This window comes from Heliangelus exortis, chromosome 1 (assembly GCF_036169615.1).
Source record: "Heliangelus exortis chromosome 1, bHelExo1.hap1, whole genome shotgun sequence".
Classification (NCBI taxonomy): Eukaryota; Metazoa; Chordata; class Aves; order Apodiformes; family Trochilidae; genus Heliangelus; species Heliangelus exortis.
In genome coordinates, this window is record NC_092422.1 from 58,449,033 (window position 1) to 58,468,416 (window position 19,384).

At 35.8% G+C, this 19,384-nt stretch overlaps 1 protein-coding gene across 15 annotated transcripts in view; it reads left to right on the forward strand.

Annotated features, from left to right (window-relative positions):
• Positions 1 to 19,384, forward strand: part of ATP11A (ATPase phospholipid transporting 11A) — a 122,419-nt gene that overhangs the window by 54,780 nt on the left and 48,255 nt on the right. For 14 of the 15 annotated variants that reach the window (XR_011725849.1, XR_011725851.1, XR_011725850.1 and 11 more), the window contains exons 2-5: positions 5,373 to 5,495; positions 14,551 to 14,640; positions 15,812 to 15,892; positions 17,848 to 17,955. Coding sequence is in view for 8 of the 15 variants with exons in the window: in XM_071743879.1 (XP_071599980.1) it covers positions 5,373 to 5,495; positions 14,551 to 14,640; positions 15,812 to 15,892; positions 17,848 to 17,955 (402 nt within the window). In the remaining 7 variants the exon portion in view is untranslated. Of the gene's footprint in view, positions 1 to 5,372; positions 5,496 to 14,094; positions 14,211 to 14,550; positions 14,641 to 15,811; positions 15,893 to 17,847; positions 17,956 to 19,384 lie in introns of those variants that run through there. The other variant, XM_071743970.1, reaches the window with a different exon arrangement.

Here is a 19,384-nt window from a genome sequence, read left to right on the forward strand (position 1 = left end):
ATTTCTCTAGTGAAAGCAGGGAGAGGTCTCCTGCTCAGCTCTGTCAGTAGACTGCGGAGTGCAATAGTCAACTGTATTTTTTGTCCATAACTCACCTGAACAAACTGACTAACACACAGATGAGACATTTTGTAAACCCTTATATAGATATATATTCTTATATTTTTATATATCTATATAAGGGTTTACAAAATATATATATAATATATCCATATATATTATATATATAAGGGTTTACAAAATATATACATATATATATGTATATATACATCTATATCTATATCTATATCTATATCTATATGAAAATGCATGTTTTAATTCTTTGTGTGTGAATACAAGCCAGAAATTTGACTCTTTCCCTTGCTTATTTTATTTCAGTGTAGTCATAGCATGATGAACAGAAGAAATATAAATAAATTGGATAATAGGCTCATTGTTTGATAAAATCCTTGTAGAAGGTGTTGTTGCTCTGGCCAGTTCTGATCATATCCACGTGAAGGTGAATGGTATTTTAATGCTCTAAATTTAAAGTGCATTTTTTGAATACTTCCCCTCTTCGATAACCTAAGGCTTCTTTAAGAAAAGAACTAAAAAATGCAGGCATTAACTTTTGCTTTTGAAAAAGCTGGGTATTTTGGCTTGATTTTTCTTAATAACTTTAGTATCTTCCTATAAAAGAAAATAAATATTATGGTACATCTGTACTTTTACTACGTTTGAATGAATAAAAATAACCTGCTTCTTGCCTCCCATTCTCCCCTCTCTTCAGCATCTTTTAAAAACTTCAGTTAGTTTTCTGGCATGAAAATTTTCATCTCTTTACGATGTTACTTGATTAATTACTGCAAATAGAAGTATTTCCTGGAAACTAATAGCGTAAAAAAACCCTAACCCGCATTATAAAGTATCTGTATCTCTTTCTTAAAATACCTCTCTTTAAAGTATCTTTATCAATACTCCCTGAGTTTGGCTGGCACTTCATGCAAATCTCAGTGTTGTTCACTTGCCTTGCAAGAAATAAAATTGCTCATGTTGTTTTGCAGCTTTTGTCAGCACCTAAGGAAGCTGTAAATTTTCTCCTCAAACTTTTTAGATGTTGGTCTGGGGCTACTTAGATGTAAACTTGATTTATAATTAACTTAAGTGCTGAGGCTGTCGAATATCATGTGTCTTACGGGACACTTTCCCTTCTAGTTTCTCTTCTTATTTCCAGTTGCAGTGTAGTTTGTTTCTCATTTGCCTTTCTAATTGCAAGTGAGACACTCCTGAAAGGATTTCCGTGTAGCAGTTCTTCTTGACTGGGGCTGGGGAGGAGGCTTGCAAGGAGGCTCAGTGTGTCCCTGTCCCACTGGCAGCAAGAAGGATGCTGTGTCAGAACCAGTACAGTGGGAGGAAGGAAAAGAAATGAAGCTGAAGCATTTTTCTAGCTGTCTGGTAATTCACATATTTCACAGATTTACCTTTTTTACCATCATCCTGGTGATGAAGTAGGTTGAAAAGTAATATTTGAAAGGAATAGGAGACTGCTACCTGTATCACGTCTGTTGCAATTTTTCATGGAAATAAAAAGGGAAACTGAAGAAGATTCTTTGTATGGAAGAGAAAGTACAAGCATCACAAATAGCTGTTCCTAGTGGACTGGTGTGTCAGCAATATTTGGAGTTCAAATTGACCACTTGTGAAAGATCTTAATCTTGCTTGAGTAACTTGGGTCAGTTTTTATGTATTTGAAAAGAAGAATTACTGTAACTTTTTAGGAGGAACATAGATCACTGGCCTTGTCATCCATGAAGTTGAATGATTCAGCCTCTCAAGTATAAAGTACATGGAATTCAGTTAAAGGTGATGCTCTAAACTGGAAATCAGAACAGAGAATTGAACTGTCTGCTAAGTGCTATTTTAGAATGTCCCTGAGAAAACAATGTGACGTGATTGGAATAAAGCTGTATTAAGAGAGCTTCAAAAACATTTTATTTTATGTACAGTGCTCAAGGAGGCATAAACTGGAAAGCTGAAATCAAGTTACATTAACTACACATAAAGAAATGTTAGGTATTGTATAGAAACTGGAATGTTTGCAATTGTGTCAATGTTTATTCTGGCTGCTAGGAACCACAGAACTTGACATGGTTCCACGGTCATATTTCTGCACTTTAGTTTTGTTTTGGCTTTTTCCTCCAACATTAAGGAATTTCTTAATCTCTTTACTGGGTACCCGTTACAGGCAACAGTGATATTTAGAGGTCTTTTCCAATCTTAATGATTCTATGATTCTCTGTTTTATAGGTCAGATCTCTCTAGAAAAGGACAGAGCATTTGGGAAGGTTAGGTGTAAGTTTGCACACTGTGGCATTGTTTGCACAAGGAGGTGGCTGCACATCTAGCTGCAGAATGGTGCCAAATCAAGTGTAAAAGTACAGGTAGTCAGTACATTTTACAAATTAAGACTAAAAAAGAGATTATATGATCTTGTGGTTTGGTAACTAGTGTATGATAAATAAAGGAGACAGTTCATCTAACATATTAGAAAGGACAGTTAGTTCTTCTTTTTCACTTAACAGTTTCCAGAGATACTTAAGTTGTTTTTCTCCACTGAATGAAAATCAGAAACTTAGGGCATTTTTCTTAATGCAGGGCTGTTGTAACATATCCAACCGGGTGCTAGCATAGTATTCTACATGCAGAAGTTTTTTCACACTGAACACCATTAGTTCTTCACGTAGACTTAGTGCTAATAACTTGGCAGCATCTGTTATCCTAAAACTCCAAGGTGATTGAGCAGCTGTGTGTTCAGTGTGCAATTTTAACAATGGTGTTAATTGCTTTTTTGAGATCAAATAGTAGTGTTTTATTGAAATACCAGGCTGCTGCCAAAGCCTGCCTCTATGGCTAAAATATTTGTGTGAAAGGAGTTACAGCCTGGCCGAAAAACACTATAGCTGATGTTGAGAATTCCTTGCTGTCAAATCTATGGTTACAATGTACTCTCCTTTTATGATGGTTTCTGAGGAAGCATTTAGCAAAAAAGCAAGAAAGAGCATTGTTTAACAAAGTATCCAAAGCAGATTTTAACTGAATTTTCATCTGTACTTAATGCACATTAACTTATGCAGTTAGTAGTGTTTGTGTTTACATTATTTGAAGAGAGAATAGGATTTTGAACTAAAGATTGTTGTCACTAATTATGCCAAAGTAATTCAAGTGGGGAGTCAGGAAATGTCATTCACTGTTTTCATTGATTTCCAAAGCATAAATCTTTTTGAAAGGTTCCAAGTAATTTTAGTGAAGTCAACTATGCTTCCAGGAGCTACCACTACCATCTTCTTATGATTATTTTGTTGTCACCTCTTGGGTACTAGCCCCCTTGTCTTTTCAGATAATATTTATTTAAATTAAATTTAGAAAAAAATTAGCAGAGCAGCATGAGAGTGAATCTCAAGGCTGTTTCAGTTTGGTTTTTAAATCAGAAAAATAAGCTGCATGTATATTTGAACTCGTACATGCATTAAGGTATAATCCTGTTAACTGGCTCTAGAATTATATAAAGATGGCTTAGTCTTTTGCTGGTCTTTGCTTTCTGTGTTGCTGACCCTGCTTGAAAGAGTAAAAGCTAACACGTCTTCATTGATGTGCCAATGAAACTAGGTCTCAGTACATTGAGCTTTATACTATAAACAGAAGCAGATAATGCTAAGGTTTATTTTTGGTTTCTTGGACTTAATGGGCTTAAGTAATAGAACTTTTTTTCTTTAAAAAAAAAAAAAAAAAAAGTGAATGTAATTCACTGTTCTGGCAACTGCATCAGACTGCTTTTTTCAGTTTCCCTGGTGTCATTCTGTAAATGATCTCTCATGTGCAATACCTGAACATTAAAAGAATTGTTGAATTGACTTTGTAGGTCAGTGTTGTCAGAGATTCAGTTGGTGTGTTTTGATTCCTCTAAATGGCATGTATCCTCACTTGTAGAGCTGTTTTCCTAAAAGCACCTTTTTTCTGCTTCATGCAAGCGAGTTTCTGGCCATGCTAAATAATGCATGCTATTTTTGCATTGCACTTTTTCCTCACAGAAAAACATAGCCTTACTCTTCCCTGCTAAGTTTTTATGTTTGGACTGTGAATGTTTTGGGGTTCTTAAGTTACTGAATTAGGTTAGTAAAGTGATTTTATTTATTATTAATGTATTGAAAAATAAAAAATATTCCGTGCTGGCAGATAGCTAAAATTAAGTCAGACATAGTGTTGTACTTCTGTGGTGAATTTATGAATTTGTGCCAAAACCAGACCTAATTAAGCTAGAAGAAGAGATTTTCTTGTTTTTATACCTATGCTTAAAGTGAATTTTATAGAGCTGTGTGAACTCCAGGTTGTGACATTAAGCTGATCTACTTACTGTTAACAGCACTCTGGGGACATCATACCTTTAAAAACTGGTAGTAATATGGGAGAATGCTGTTTAGAGCTCTCTTTTTTGTACTGCCATTTGGTAGGTAATTTCACAGAAGACTGTTTTAACAGAGTCGTTGTAAAGACCAGTGTATACTGTGAAATTTAATGCCTTTTTTATTATTTTTGGGTTTTTAGCTAAATATCAATCTGGTTTAGATTGGGTCATAGTAAATATAAAACAAACTGTCAGGCTGGCTCTGCGTAGAGAGAAGGAGAAACTAAGGGATTTCTTCTTGATATTCAAAGTTTTGTGTTGAATTCCCATTAGCCTTTTATGTAACTGTCTCTGAACTCAGGCATAGACTTTGCTTTTATGTCTGGAATGTCCTTCCTAAGAAAAAAATAATAAGCATTGTACAAAGGGATCTATTACTCTGGAATATCTTGCACTCTCTTGCATTTCTAGGGGTATTACATGGCACAAGTCTCAATAAATTATTTGTGTGCCTTGTACCACATTCAAGTGCACTGACAAGGGAAAATATACTGTGTTCCTGGAAAATAATAAAAGACACCATGTTTTGTTATTGTATAGAAGGAAGGTAGAATATGGAAACACTTTCATTACTTTCTTTCAAAATATTTTGGCTTGCTGAAAAAAATCCGACCTGGTCTTCAGAAGTGGGCTCAACGTCAGGTTACTCTGAGTTGTGGCAAGTCCAATCAGTGATATGAGAGGAAGTGTCTGGCTAGAAAATCAATGTAAATTTAAAAATTAACCACATCTCAATTTTGGGTCCACACTGGAGGGACCTGATGTTTTTGTATTTTTTAATTGTCTTGAGATTATACAGATAAGTGTGGGGCCTCACGTGCTGATGGATGTGTGTTAATGATGAGACCCAGGGTTAGTTAATTCTACGTGTGGCTCATCTCTCTGCAGTAATGCTGACTGACCTGACGTGATGACTGTTTCTGCCCCACAGTGTGCTGGAGAAGAGAATTGGGTGGACAGTCGGACTATTTATGTTGGGCATCGTGAGCCACCTCCAGGCGCTGAAGCGTACATTCCACAGAGGTTTCCAGATAACCGAATAGTCTCATCAAAGGTAGTACTGTTTTCTCTCGTTCATTTACATAAATCAGCTAAAGTTATTTTTTTGTGTGTTTATTTCCTTGAAGATTTCCTTCTTACGTATTTCTCATTTACCATGACTGGTGAAGGTAAGATGAAGGTATCTCAAGTCGCTGCCACAAAACCTCACTGCCCAGTTGCCACTAACATGAACAGAATGACTTCTCTAATGTTTACTGTATTGCATAGCAAAGTCTTAGAGCAGTACTGTGCTTTTTCCACAAAGCAGTAAGAAAGAAATTTTCATTCGTGGCAACTCAGGTGAACAGACAATCTTTGCAAGGGAAAACCATCCTTGGTTGTCTAAAGCCATACCTCAAGGTACTGTCCAAAGGTTTGTACTGCAGTGGCATGGAAAACTAAGCATTTGCAACTTGCCATATGACTAACACGCCAACAACTTCAGGTTTTTAACGTGCTTAAATTTTAATCTTCATTGAGCCCTGACCTTCAATTAATTACGAACTAATGAATTCAAAAGAATAGCCCCTCTGTGGGGAAAATTTCTCTTTGAGCAGATCCATAGACTTATTTTAAGAATCTTAGCAGCATTGTGATCTCAAGGAACTGAGTACTTACCTTGGTGGATCTGAATGCTTGCCACCTGTTAATATAATGGCAAAGCTCTAATAAAAGCCCACACTTACCTCAAACTGCATTCCAGTTCTTATATGAATTGTTGTATTTTACCATCTTCCTTTGCTACTACTTTTACTGCCTCTTTCTGTAATTGATTAAAAGACAGTATAATAAAAAAGAACACAGTATCTAGACATCTTTAATTGGATAGTGTGTTCAAAAGGTAAAGCAGCAAATTATGATAGAATACAGTAGTACAGGGGAAAATCCTGTACTCTATGCATCAATTTGAATTGCCTTTTGGATTATTGAAGAATAAATACATTTTATGCAAATCTTTGTGTTCCTGTGACACCTCTTTTTTTTTTATCTCATACATGTCATCTGATACATAAATAAAGCCATTAGAGTTACTACTGATAATTTTTGAAGTAAAAACTTCCCACTCAGCTCTGCATTATGTATTTTTTTTTTTGTGATTTGAAATTGTTGGAAGCTTCAAGTTACCATGCTCTGCAGAGTGAGTTTGTTAAACATCACTTAAATCTGGATTAAACTGAGGATCCCTCCCAGCAATTAGAAAATATGTATGATTTCAACTGTTTCAAGTTTCATTTTTATTTGGATATAAAGAACGTTCACATGTAGGTTTTAAATATAGTTGTGAAGTGTATTTATAAACAGTTTTCCATAAAGAAATTATCAGCGACAAGAACTTTTTATACATACAATTCTTCTCAAATACTATTTATTGATTAAACTTCTGAATTAAAAAATAAAATATAAATTGCCCTTGTGATAGTAAATGGAGATATTTTAGGAGAGACCAGCATTCACATAAATGCTTTTAGTATTGAACAGCTCCTTAGACTGCTGAAAGCTCAGTTTTAGCTACAGTTGTCTTTATGCGAGAACTTTCCATGCTGTCCTGTCAGTACTGTCCCATTCAAGTAAACTATTATTCACATTCTTCATCCCAAACAGCCTGAGAAAAGCACTGTTGTGACTTTCCTTGCATTCATTCTGGTTCTGTCAGCTAGCTAGCTCTTAACCTTTCACTCTGTCCTTGTCATTTGCTCACTTATGAACACTTTGGAGCAGCACTTTCCGCAGCTTATGAAATACATACGTAGGCTTCCTGAGAAGTCATCAGATGTACAAAATTAAGATGGGAAATCCATAAATGTTAGAGTGAAATAAAGATGCATGCAAGCACACTGCATAATGTTAGCTCAGCCATGAAGGATATTTCCTTCATCTTTCAGCAGTTAGACAGACAGTAACTTTCAGCTGTGCTTTTATAGGTTTTTATTGCTTAAATAAGAAAGTACATGATTGCTCTTCAAGGATGAGGAACTCTGAACTTCCAAGTACAGATTTTACTAATTTAAGATAAACTGGATTTCTAAAAAGGGTATTTTAAAACTGTGAGAAAACCTCATCAGTTAGACTGTCTGTATGATGCTGTAATAATAAATGTCCTGTCATAAAGCCCTGAACAAAGGCAGCAGCTTGAAATAACTGTGAAAGTGTAAGTTTCATTTTATTTCCTTCCAAAGGTGAACTTTACTGTGCTTCACCAGAGGTTTCCTGGTGTCAGCAACATAATAATTTGATTCCAGTACACAGGGGTATTTCTTGTATATTGCAGTGTCACTGTGGAATGTAGTTAATGCTCTGTCTGCTTAATGACATATTCCTGGTCATGAAAAATGATACCTATTCAGACTTCAGCCAGGCAAAAATAGTCTTTTGATTTGATGTGTTAATTCAATTGCACATTACAAAAAGGCTGTATTGAAATAATAAAGGGCAAAAATTTGTCATTTGGATTGTGTGTGCAGTTTACTTACGTTCTAGAGGTAGTGACCTTTGTAATATAGATCCTTATGTTGATATAACTTTTAGCTACTTCAGCTGCCTAGGCTGCTAGCCTTTAAAGTAGCTTTTGTTTTCCCTTGATTGAATGTATCATATGACTGTGATGTAACATGGCAAAATATCAGCTGGTGGAAAATCCTAATGTTTCAAATGAGAAGAAAGTAAACGTAATTGAATCCACAGGGAAGTTTCTTGCTTTTTTTCTTGAAAAATTATTCATTTTTTGAAATTATCTACTGATTTGCAGAACTGCTATTCCAGAAGGAAAGCAAGTTAAACTATGCAGTAGTAGCAGTTAACTGAACTTGCTGGGCAACAACTTTTTTCCTTATCCTAAAGCCGGATAACAAAATGTTTTAAATGTTTTTTTTACAGACTGTTAAATTACAAAATAACTTTGTAATATGAAATTTCCTTAGCGTTCAGTCTTCATGTATTTGTGCTGTGAGTATTCTAAACAGACTATGTGTACTTGTGTAGTATATACATGTGCCTTACCAACTAAGAATTGCCAGAGGTCCATCTGGCACAGCCTGTCACCAGCCAGGTGACAACCTCTTGAACAGACATTTTTCTCTTGAACAGACAGGGAAGTCTTACAGAAAATAACATCTTTTTTGAAGTAACAATATGGAGTTCTGCAAGAACATATTTAATTAAAGCTGCTTACTGCTTTTGACAGTCTAAAGAATGAACTGCAAGAAAGAACTAAAATTTTCAGAGGTGTCAGGATAGGAATAGCCTGTTGAATGATATCAGAGACTCCCTGGTATGTCAGAGATGGCTGACAAAATTAGAAACCCAAGAACGTTTGCAGGAGAGATGGTGTGGTTTTTTTTCCTTAGCACCCGTAGAGAAAGCTGGGCTAAGGAGATGTACAAAGTCCTTTATTCTTTTTTTCATTTGGTGGGTAACCAGCACATAATATTTTGCCTTGACAATTCTGTCTATCTGCAAAGTTCCACTGTCATAGGTTTTATAAAGAGAAGTTTTTACAGCTACAAAAACCACTTGTGCCTGGATCACTAACATAGCTGGAAGCAGTGGAACATGAGATCCCAGAAGATGATACTGAAGAGTATTGGATATGACTCTTAAGTGAAATAAAAGATTGAGTCTAGTGGATACTAAACCTTTACTTTAAGAATCTGCCCTAAAGCAAAGAGACTTAATTTGAATTTACTTATGGTACTAAATTATGAAATGCTGACTTCTAGTCTAGCTTTATTTCCCATTTCTTATTCCTCCTATAAAGAAGCAATAAGGTGAATTTAGATGGGAAAACAACTATCTGCTGCTTTGAAATGCTATATAGCTATATTCATGGACCAGATGTGCTCCCAATTTTGTTTCAGAAATAATATAATAATCTGTTATCTGCATGTTTTCTTTGGACTTCTCATCAAATTCTGATCCAAAGATTGATCTGTGTGATAATGGCCTGAAACAATAATGCTGCATGTTGAGAATCATATAAATTGCAAGGGAAACCTTAGCTACCTTCAGTGTTAATCTGATTAATTGTGAGTCATCTCAATCGTAGTGGCTCATAGTTAAATGAAATTAAGTAGTTCTGACATGTTTCTGTGGATATTGTCGAAGTGTTCCTTTCTTTCAGCAGAAATGCTTGCCCTTGTGCTATATCTCTTCCCTGCAGCACTCATTCTTAGTGCCATTTTAAAATAGACTGGGGGGGGTACTCTGATTTCTCATTTTGCTGCACATTTAGAAGAAATGTTAATACTGAAGCTTAAGGATATATTAAAATGCCTCAACCCAGATGAGCCATTTGGAATCCAGAGGAGACCTAGGCTGTCCCACACCTTTCCAAGGTGACGCTTCATAGCTGGAAGGATTTGTCTGGCCTCCTCTCTAGGGTCATGACATAGCAGTTTAAAGATGAGAAGTTCAAACACAGCCCTAAGCTACAATATTTGAAAGTCAAAAGAGCATCCAAAGCCCACAGAGGAAACTGCCTTGGCCATGTGCTTGTGAAGCTGATAAATATTTGCTTAGCATGCCATGTGAGGGTAGAGAGAAGGAGTAGACATGAATGCATATGGGACAGGTATCAGTGCAGGGGGATGTGTGTGCCTTTTGATGTAAACATACTGATCTGCTTGAAAAGCATCTGTAACACAGGGTGCACACCCAGGTAACCCACTGACTCACAGCCATACTGGCTGAAACAATAGAAGGTCAGATTTGATGCTGCAAGGGTTTGTCAGGTTTGCCCAGCCATGTCAAAAGGGCAGGAACTGTTACTAATATAGAGTAAATGGGCTCGGTCAGCAGTCCATCTGAAATGCTTCTGAATCAATGGGACTCTGGTGCCAGCTCAAGGACAGCAATACCTGTGATGGGATGAGAGTGAGCATGCAATTCTTTCAGGCATAATAATACCATTTCCTTCCGTGTACCTCTGCCAGTTCTTGATGATCCTGCTCTGGCTAGGATTTCCAGGACAAAGGCTCTCTGCAAACTCCCTTGTGTTCCCTGGAAAGTTCCCCTAACTCAGGTGCAGGGTTAACAGCAATCTTCTGTTCTCTGCTGGTGCTTTTAAGTTTTTGGAGCCTTTAAGTTTTTTATATTGGTATGGAGTCTGCAAGCATCAAGAAAGAAGTGGAAGAAAGGAAGGAAAGCAAGCAGGCCCAACATGAGGGAGGACAGGTGTAATTCCCCTCGCTTGACATGTGAGATAATGAAGCTCTCTCACACTTTCTTCTGTGTTCCTAATACTCTCTGAGACTTCTGTCTTTAGTCAGTCATCCTTGCTGTAAGTTTTTTATAAATTTGTAATTAGATAATAATCTAGATGCCGGGGAAGTCTTTTCAGGAGATCCTGGAGGTACAGACCCTGTTGCATAAGATTGGGAGTTGGTGAACAAGGACTACCAAAGATAGCATTCTTAGGTGTAAAGACTGTGTTTTACTAGCAACTATTTTCAAGTAATGTTATGACACATTCTTCTTCATTCAAATGTGTAGGTGCTATTTGATCTAATTTTCCTTGATCAGTTTCATTTTTGCACTGAGTGCAGATGGCTGTTAAGCACATGCAAAAGCTCTACGTGTAACAGAGCTTACTGTGATCCATCTACTATGAACCACTGTACAGCATGTGTTGGGGAGTAGGAGGGGTCTTTCCCTTAGTGGAGTAATAAATACTGTGCAGATGGTGCATATGTCAGTACTTTTGCTAAACTAGTTAATTATGTATTTCTACTTTCATTCCAAATTGTTCTAAACATTGCAAAGTGCATTTCAAACTTTCATAGGTGTTGCTTTTCTAGTTTTACTGACACATACATAAGCAAAGAAGTCGGAAGTTTTTTGTATGAAGAAGTTAGAGTTGAGACTGATTTAATACATCAAAGAGCAGTTCTGCTACAAACTTCCTGTGAGGTAGACAAGCCATACTTTTCACTCACAACTTAGTATTTAAAATAGCTATTGATTTGTAATATATGTAATTCTTGGGTTGTTTTAGTAACGTAATAATATATGAAGTATTATCTATGAAATGTTTCACGTGTATATATATGCATCCATATACATCCAGCTGTGTAAGCTGGCAGCTTTAAGAACATATTGTCTCTTGGTAATGGATAGGTACTACAAAAATCTGTATATTAAGAATATTGAAGTTAGTATGGATGTGCTAAAGTTTTGTCTATGTGTCTTAGTCTGTTAAAAGAAAAAACATTGAAAAACTTAGAAGTGACTGCAAGATTATTATTCAGCTTTTATCTGTTCTTCCCTGAATTTGTTGCCCTCAAGATAGACTCTGTTTTGGAGAAGGGATGAGATGTCTACAGACCACGACACAAGATAGTAGATATTTTTGACAGAATAATTTTAAGTGTTTACAGTGGAAAAGTTGAGGGAAAGGAGTGAAATCAGAGCAAGCGAGAAGAGAAATGGTGACTATTTTAAACAAATAAGCTGTAAGAAACTGAGGTGTTGACAGAACTCAGTGGTGCAATGTGGAGTGCTTTTTTCTTACAGCTCCAGCTTTTAATGTCAAGTGATTACTTAAGAAACTCTCCTTTCACTTAAGAAAATACCTGACTCTTATGATGGAAAGAGAAGCTTGAAATGTGAGCCAAAATTCTGGCATATAGATACCAAATGTCCAAAGACAGTGTTTCAAAAAATACCCTGTTTTATATTTTTTTAATTTAAGGAAGTGGTTCTAACAAAGAAGTGTTGGAGCTGGAAGTGACATGGTATTGGCAATGAGGATGCAAGATTGTTTAGGTGGAGCAGAGACTTTTAATCATCCATTTATAGACAGTGCTCTGAGCTAGTGATGGCTGGGACAGAGGGAGGTCTCTCTACACATCTTAGTGGTCTGTTGGTTCTTTCCTAAATACCTTCAAAAATTGTTGCTTCTTTAAAGAAGAATGGGTGGAATAAACATGTACTTTATTTTACTGCATTTCAGACACACCAAGTACTAAAAGGCTGTCAGGTTGTTTGAAACCAAAGTTTTAAAAAGTTCTCTGTGTTAAAGAAGTGGCTGTTTAAGTAACACCTCTCAGATCATAAGAGATCTGCTCACAGGTTTTTCACATTTGCTCATGCAGGAGAGTTTCTGACCAAAGCTCAAGTAGTGTGGCAGACTGCTGCTTGACAGGGAAAAGAGCAATCTGAGGGTGGAATGTGAGGAGAACCATAGGATAAAGATGAACATTCAACCTTCTCAGAGATCGTTGTTTCAACTAATTTTCTTGACTTCCTCATTTGGATGTCTTTATGTATTTAATCTGAAAACAATATGCTGTCACCACATATTTAGTCAAATAACACTCTAGGAGATTTAAACAGGAACTTAATGCATGAGAGATTGTTTCTATTTTACGAATGGTGATTTGGGGAGCTTATATAAGTCATCAAACTTTTAGTGGTCAAAAAACCACTTCAACTTGGTGGAAGAGTTATGAAAAGGGCTAAAAAAAAGTAAACAGAAGTTTTTTAACTGAAAGCTCTATTCCTTTATTCTTTTAAGCAGACAGATTCATAATCAGTAAATGTGTAAGACTCAGAAACAGATAATTTGCCTGATAATCAAAGTTAATGATGAAAAAATAAAAATATCATAGAATTTTATGTTGTCATATATCACAACAGCAACTTTGAATGATGAAGACTATTGTGCAAGGAAAGATAATAAAGCCTAACCAGTTCTCTTTCAGTATTCCAAGATAAGTTGCTAGGTAGTGGGCAGTGCAAACATAATTCTAGTCTTATGAAAAGTATGCTGATTGCAAAACAAGAGTGCTTGGGCTTCCCAGCTGTTGCATGTGTGCCTGCCTGAGTTTTGGCTTGCTAATAGGCAATTTATATTGAGGTAGCTATTAAGCAGGGTGAGTGTTTACTTAGGGCATATATAGAATACATACTGATTTTTGACCCATGATAGAACATTTCATTCTAATGTCTTATGTGTGTCCAGGGTTTAGCTTCAACAAATAAAAAAATTACATAACAAGGGCTCCATGTACAACTAAGGCATGCTTCTTAAGGATCATTTTCATCTGCAGATATAATGGAGATATTTTGCTTCTAGAGCTCTGGCTGCCTTTGCTTTCAGTTCTGAATTTGGAAGCTGTAGAATTCATAGCATAATTTGCATATCAGCAAGTAATGCAATCTGCCAAGAAGAGACAAGGCACATTTGTAGCAGAGCAAATAAATTAGGAGAAGCTTTTTTAGCTCATCTCCTTTGAAATGAAGTTTACATTGGAGTTGTTGTTAGGTATCATGATGATAATTTGGATAAAAATTGTACACTGTTGGTTTTCTCAAACCATTTTGGTACCTTTCACATGGTTTTAGCTGACATTTTTACATGTATTTCAATAAGCAATCCTTGCAACTTTTTTTTTGGAGCTACAGAGCTGTGTAAAATAAGCTAAATGATGTAAGATCATTTGTCTCACTTTTATATTATTTTTTCTTTTGAAGTTTTTGTATGTTTTGTTTGCACTTTATTATACTGTTTCTTAAGTAAGTTTTAAAAAAAACTTTAGATAATTTGTATGATTAGTAGTGAAAAATGCAGCCATTAAGCCTTATTCATTGCTATGGTTTATTTTGAGGACTGTGCTTATGACCAAGGCAATAAGCAAAAGAGAGGCTGACAACTTATATTTGGTCAACTTGCTATGACTGTACAGTTAGCTCTCAGCATGCCACCTACCTACCACAAGTCATGTTATGAAATGTAAGTGAATTAAAAGTGCTGTTTGAAATGACTGAGATGTTTCCAAAATCTGCTAATGGCTTTAAATAAACTGCTCTTTAACTAAATCTCTGAAAGTAGCACTGAAATAGCACTCTGAATGCTAGTCTATAATTATTTTTATCCCTAGTACCAAGATTGTTGCATTGATGTGATTCCAGGAATACATGACTGCCAATTTAAGTTTCCATATCAGTAAATTATTAGACAAAGTAACAAAAATATTCCTGCTTCCTGTTTAGTTTCATCTTGAATTGTGAATGTGTAGAATGTAAATGATGCTTCTCTCACAAACACTAATAAACTGTCTACTTGTTTTCAGTACACGTTTTGGAACTTTGTACCAAAAAATTTATTTGAGCAATTCAGAAGAATAGCTAATTTTTATTTCCTCATCATTTTCCTTGTTCAGGTAAGCTATCCTCATATTTCAATACATTTCTGGACTCTTCCTAAAAGTGTAGGAGTTGAAAAAGTTTAAAAAATGTACTGATTTTGGTAATTGGGTGTAGTAAATGGTTGACCCTGGATAGCTTATTACAATGATGATGTGAAAAGAGTTATTTCATTTCCAGATTGTAAATGAATCTAAAGAGAAATTGATGCAGTCACTGGTTTGATGGCAAGATATCTCTTGATAAAATTTAAAAGAATGAAGCTCACTTTTATTTTTATTATGTAATAAACATGTGTCCTGATCAAAAAAATGTTTGCTGTGTATTATGCTGATTATAGTTTTTGTTAGTTTTACTAAATACTGAGTTTTTATAATAGAATTTTGCATAATCAGAAATTTTCCAAATGGAAAATCCCGTAGAGAGAAACTGAAATACAGATACTTTATGCAATGGTAGCTTTATATAAAGCTAGTTTTTATAGTTGAGCAATTCAGAAGAATAGCTAATTTCTCTGTGTTAGTACAAAATACTTAGTTTTGTAATTATTATTGCAAATAAGTATTTTGTTCCTTTCTAGGTATCTTCATTACAAACCTTTCACAAGCACTTAAATGTGTTAATAAAAATCTTACTAAGTTTAGTGAAAAACTGTATTGCTTTGCACACCTGATTCTGTAGAAAGAAAAGCTACACAGATTTCAGTATTTTTTTATCATTTCAACTCCCTTTCTGAATTCTGCCTTGTTGTTGACAATTGCAGAAGCCTCAGCTCAGTATTTCAGGATTTACTCCTTGCATGCATAAAAACAACTGCATTGTACAACACAAAAATAGCACCATGCTGATTTCCAACTCTGCTCAGTAATTTTGCCTCCAAAGCAGCAGCTTTCCAGTCTAGTACTTAAACTCTTGCAAGCAAATATTTTTACAAGGCATTAACCTGTGAATGTTACTGAGATGTAAACACAGTATTGTACCTTATCACAGCTGTAGCTATTTTTCAAGTTTTAGTGGTATATAATATATTCTTAAAATTGCATTAAAGTATCAGTCTTTTTAATTAAAAAGTTCCTTGGAGCTTTCTAGCACACTTGTGAAATGATTACTTGAAACATCTTACTTGAAAAATTGACTTCTCACATTTACAATTATATAACCAGAGAATATTTCTTTCTTTTGTTGCAGTTAATTATTGATACACCTACTAGTCCAGTTACAAGTGGACTTCCACTTTTATTTGTCATCACTGTAACATCTATCAAACAGGTAAGTAGTAATATCATTTGTTTTGCATTTTGATTTTCTTGTGTTAGACTGTCTTAGGGCAATGTGTAATGCATGATTGTGATGAATTTTGATAACAGTAATTTTGGTTTAGTTTCTGCAGTTGAAGCAGAATTAGTTACTGTATGATGATTTTCTCACCAAATCAAGACAAGCTTTCTAAATTATTTAATATTTTTTTATATCCTTGTGTTCCAAGGAATTGTTTACATTCTTGTGTTAACTCAGCATACGTAGGCTTTAGTTGGTTTTTTACTTGTTTCTAAATAGCCATCCACATCCTATTATATTTTTCCATAATGACTGAAAATCTAAACTGTCAGAACTACAAATGCTCCAAAGATAAATCTACTCTTACCTCTGTGATTTCTTATGTCTTTACTGTTTGAACAGATAATAAAAAATGGTTTGGTTCCAGTCTTCTGTATGTGTTGATTATAATCCCCAGTTTGTAATGATAGATGCTCTGCTTTCTACACATTAGAGTTCTACACATTAATGTACATTACTCTGTTCTCTCATTTTAATATAAAATTAATCCATAAAATTCAAGTACTTAGAAATTAATTTTTGCCAAATTATCAAGTACAAAAGTTCCTAACAGAATCTGTTCAGTGGTCTGTCAAACCAGAATTACTTAATACATCTATGAAATCATACAGGTTGTCATCTCACTTTCAAGTTAGCATTACCAAAATGAGAAGGTTAATGTAGTTTTTCACCTGCTCTGCTAACCCTGCAGTGCTACAGTTGGCATGAACAATGAAGTATAGATGAAATCTTACTGAAAACAGTGGAATCTTAGATACGGAATGTTTTAATTCATACAGGAATATTGCAATCAGATCTGTGTTTTATCAGAGTTTCTGATATTACATATTTCCTCTGGTTCAGGAATTAATCAGAAATGAGCTCATGGTTGCTCTTCTGCTGATTTAGCCAGAACTTAATTTCTTGGCTGTGTGAATCATAGAATCATAGAATCAGCCGGGTTGGAAGGGACCTCAGAGATCATCAAGTCCAACCCTTGATCCACTACCGCTGCAGTTACCAGACCATGGCACTGAGTGCCACATCCAGTCTCTTTTTAAATATCTCCAGGGATGGAGAATCCACCACTTCCCTGGGCAGCCCATTCCAATGTCTGATCACCCTCTCTGTAAAGAAATTCTTTCTAATGTCCAACCTAAACCTCCCCTGGCACAACTTGAGACCGTGCCCTCTTGTCTTGCTGAGAGTTGCCTGGGAAAAGAGACCAACCCCCCCCTGGCTACCCCCTCCTTTCAGGGAGTTGTAGAGAGTGATGAGGTCTCCCCTGAGCCTCCTCCAGGCTGAACAGCCCCAGCTCCCTCAGCCTCTCCTCATAGGATCTGTGCTCGAGTCCCTTAAGTTTCAGGCCAGCTGCAGGAGACAGAAGGTATCTGATCTGGTGCAAAATTAGCAAAATTATTCATCAATCAAATTTGAACTAGCAAGTGAGTTTAAAAGAGGTACTTTTTGCATTTGGTGCTTTCAACACTCTTCTGCATCTACGGTGCCATCTCACCATGGTCACAGAGAGCAGTTTCCAAAAATCTGGGCTCCTGAAGTTATTGTCACTTACTCAAGATTCAGTGGAGTATGAGCAAGAAGATGATTGCTTCAAGACCAGAAATTGTTGCACACATTGTAAACATCTGTGTTCATCAAAATATCTTGGTTAAAAGATAAAATTTTGCTGACTAATTTTAATGGAAAATGCTGTTTTTCATATATGTCCAACATGACTGTATTACTGATATGTATCACAATTTCACTTTTTCTAGTGAGAATATTTTCAATTTCTTTCCTTGTCTTGATCAAGGATAATTTTAAAAATTTTGTTGCAAGCTAGAGCTGTTCTGAGTCTTTATAGCCGAATGTGCATTACTGTGTCATTCCATTTCACTGTTTTGTAGGGTTATGAAGATTGGCTTCGACACAAAGCTGACAATGCAATAAACCAATGCCCTGTTCATTTCATTCAACATGGTAAACTGGTTAGAAAGCAAAGCCGAAAATTAAGAGTAAGTAACTATGCCTTTAAAGATTTTCAGAGTTAGACTTTACTTCACACTCCTTAGAAAACAAATCCTACAAAAAGAATTGTCGTGGTGGTGTAGCATATATTACATTTAATGGAGATTACACCTGTAATATGCCAAATTTTAATTTAATGCCTCTGAATAAAGTATTTTTGGAAGCAAGACATGTTTCTGCTTTATCTCTGCTTTGTTGAGTCCACTCATAACTGTTCCTATCACTTTCCATTTTTTAACTTGGAATTTTCCTCATGATTGTTCTTTTTTCTACATTTTTGGTCCCGTGTTGTTATGCACATTAATAATTCACATAGGCCTGATTATGATGGTCAGTCCTACCAGTTTGTCCTATGTCTAAAACAGACATGCACACATACACAACACATTAAGAATACTTCCTTCATCACCCATCAATTCACGACCTCTTCATTGAGCTTCTCAAGCCTGCTACATTCTCTTCCTGGTATTTTGAAAGTTATTTTCAGAAAATAATTTCTGCTACCTTTTTTGTTTGTGTGCAGAGATTAACTTTACATCGTTATTTTATTTTTAGCATTCTGAAAATATCTATCGCTGATAGATATTTGAAATTTTCTTATTCTGCTCTACCTTGTTTGGGCATAAATGCTTCTGCAGTGTTCACAACCTTTCTGCTGTGCACCACATAACTGGAATTTTTGTTCCATTATTATGTTGCCCATATTTTCCCCATTGCTTTCTATTCTTAGCCTTTCAGGGACTGTATTTTGAGCAACTAAATGATAGGAGATACAGGAATGGGAAATATTTATGTGGAAAGGTAATCTAAATGTATGGATAAATGAGTAAAACTCTCTTACCTCTATTACAGAGTAGAGGTTAAGAAAACAGACTAGACTGTTTCAAGGCACCCCCCTGCACCTAAAGGCTGTGGGCAGTTGATTAAAGAAAAGAAACTGCTAAAATATGAGGTTTCTTTTTCACAGAATCAGAGACTATTTGAGGTTGGCAGGCATCTCTGATGATCACCTGATCCAACTGCCCTATTCAAGCAGGGCCACCAAGAGCTGATTGCTCAGGGCTCTGTCTGGGCAGGATTTTAAAATCTCCATGGATGGAGACTCCACAACCTCTCTGGTCAGCCTGTACCAGTGCACATTCCCCTTCACGTTGAAAAAGAGATGGACTCTCCTGTGCTTCAGGTTGTGCCCTTTGCCTCTGGTGCTGTCACTGGGCACCACTGAAAAGAGCCTGGCTCAATTCTTTGTACCTTTAATGGGCACAGTGGCAAATGTTGTCAGAAGACCTTTTAAATTTTACTAAGATGATCTTTGCTAGTATTTTTTATTCTTTTGGGTTTTCTCTTACTTGTGCCTTTTTTTCTGTTGTGAATTATTTAGATCCTTAAATTCTGTTTTAATAGACTGTTGTATTA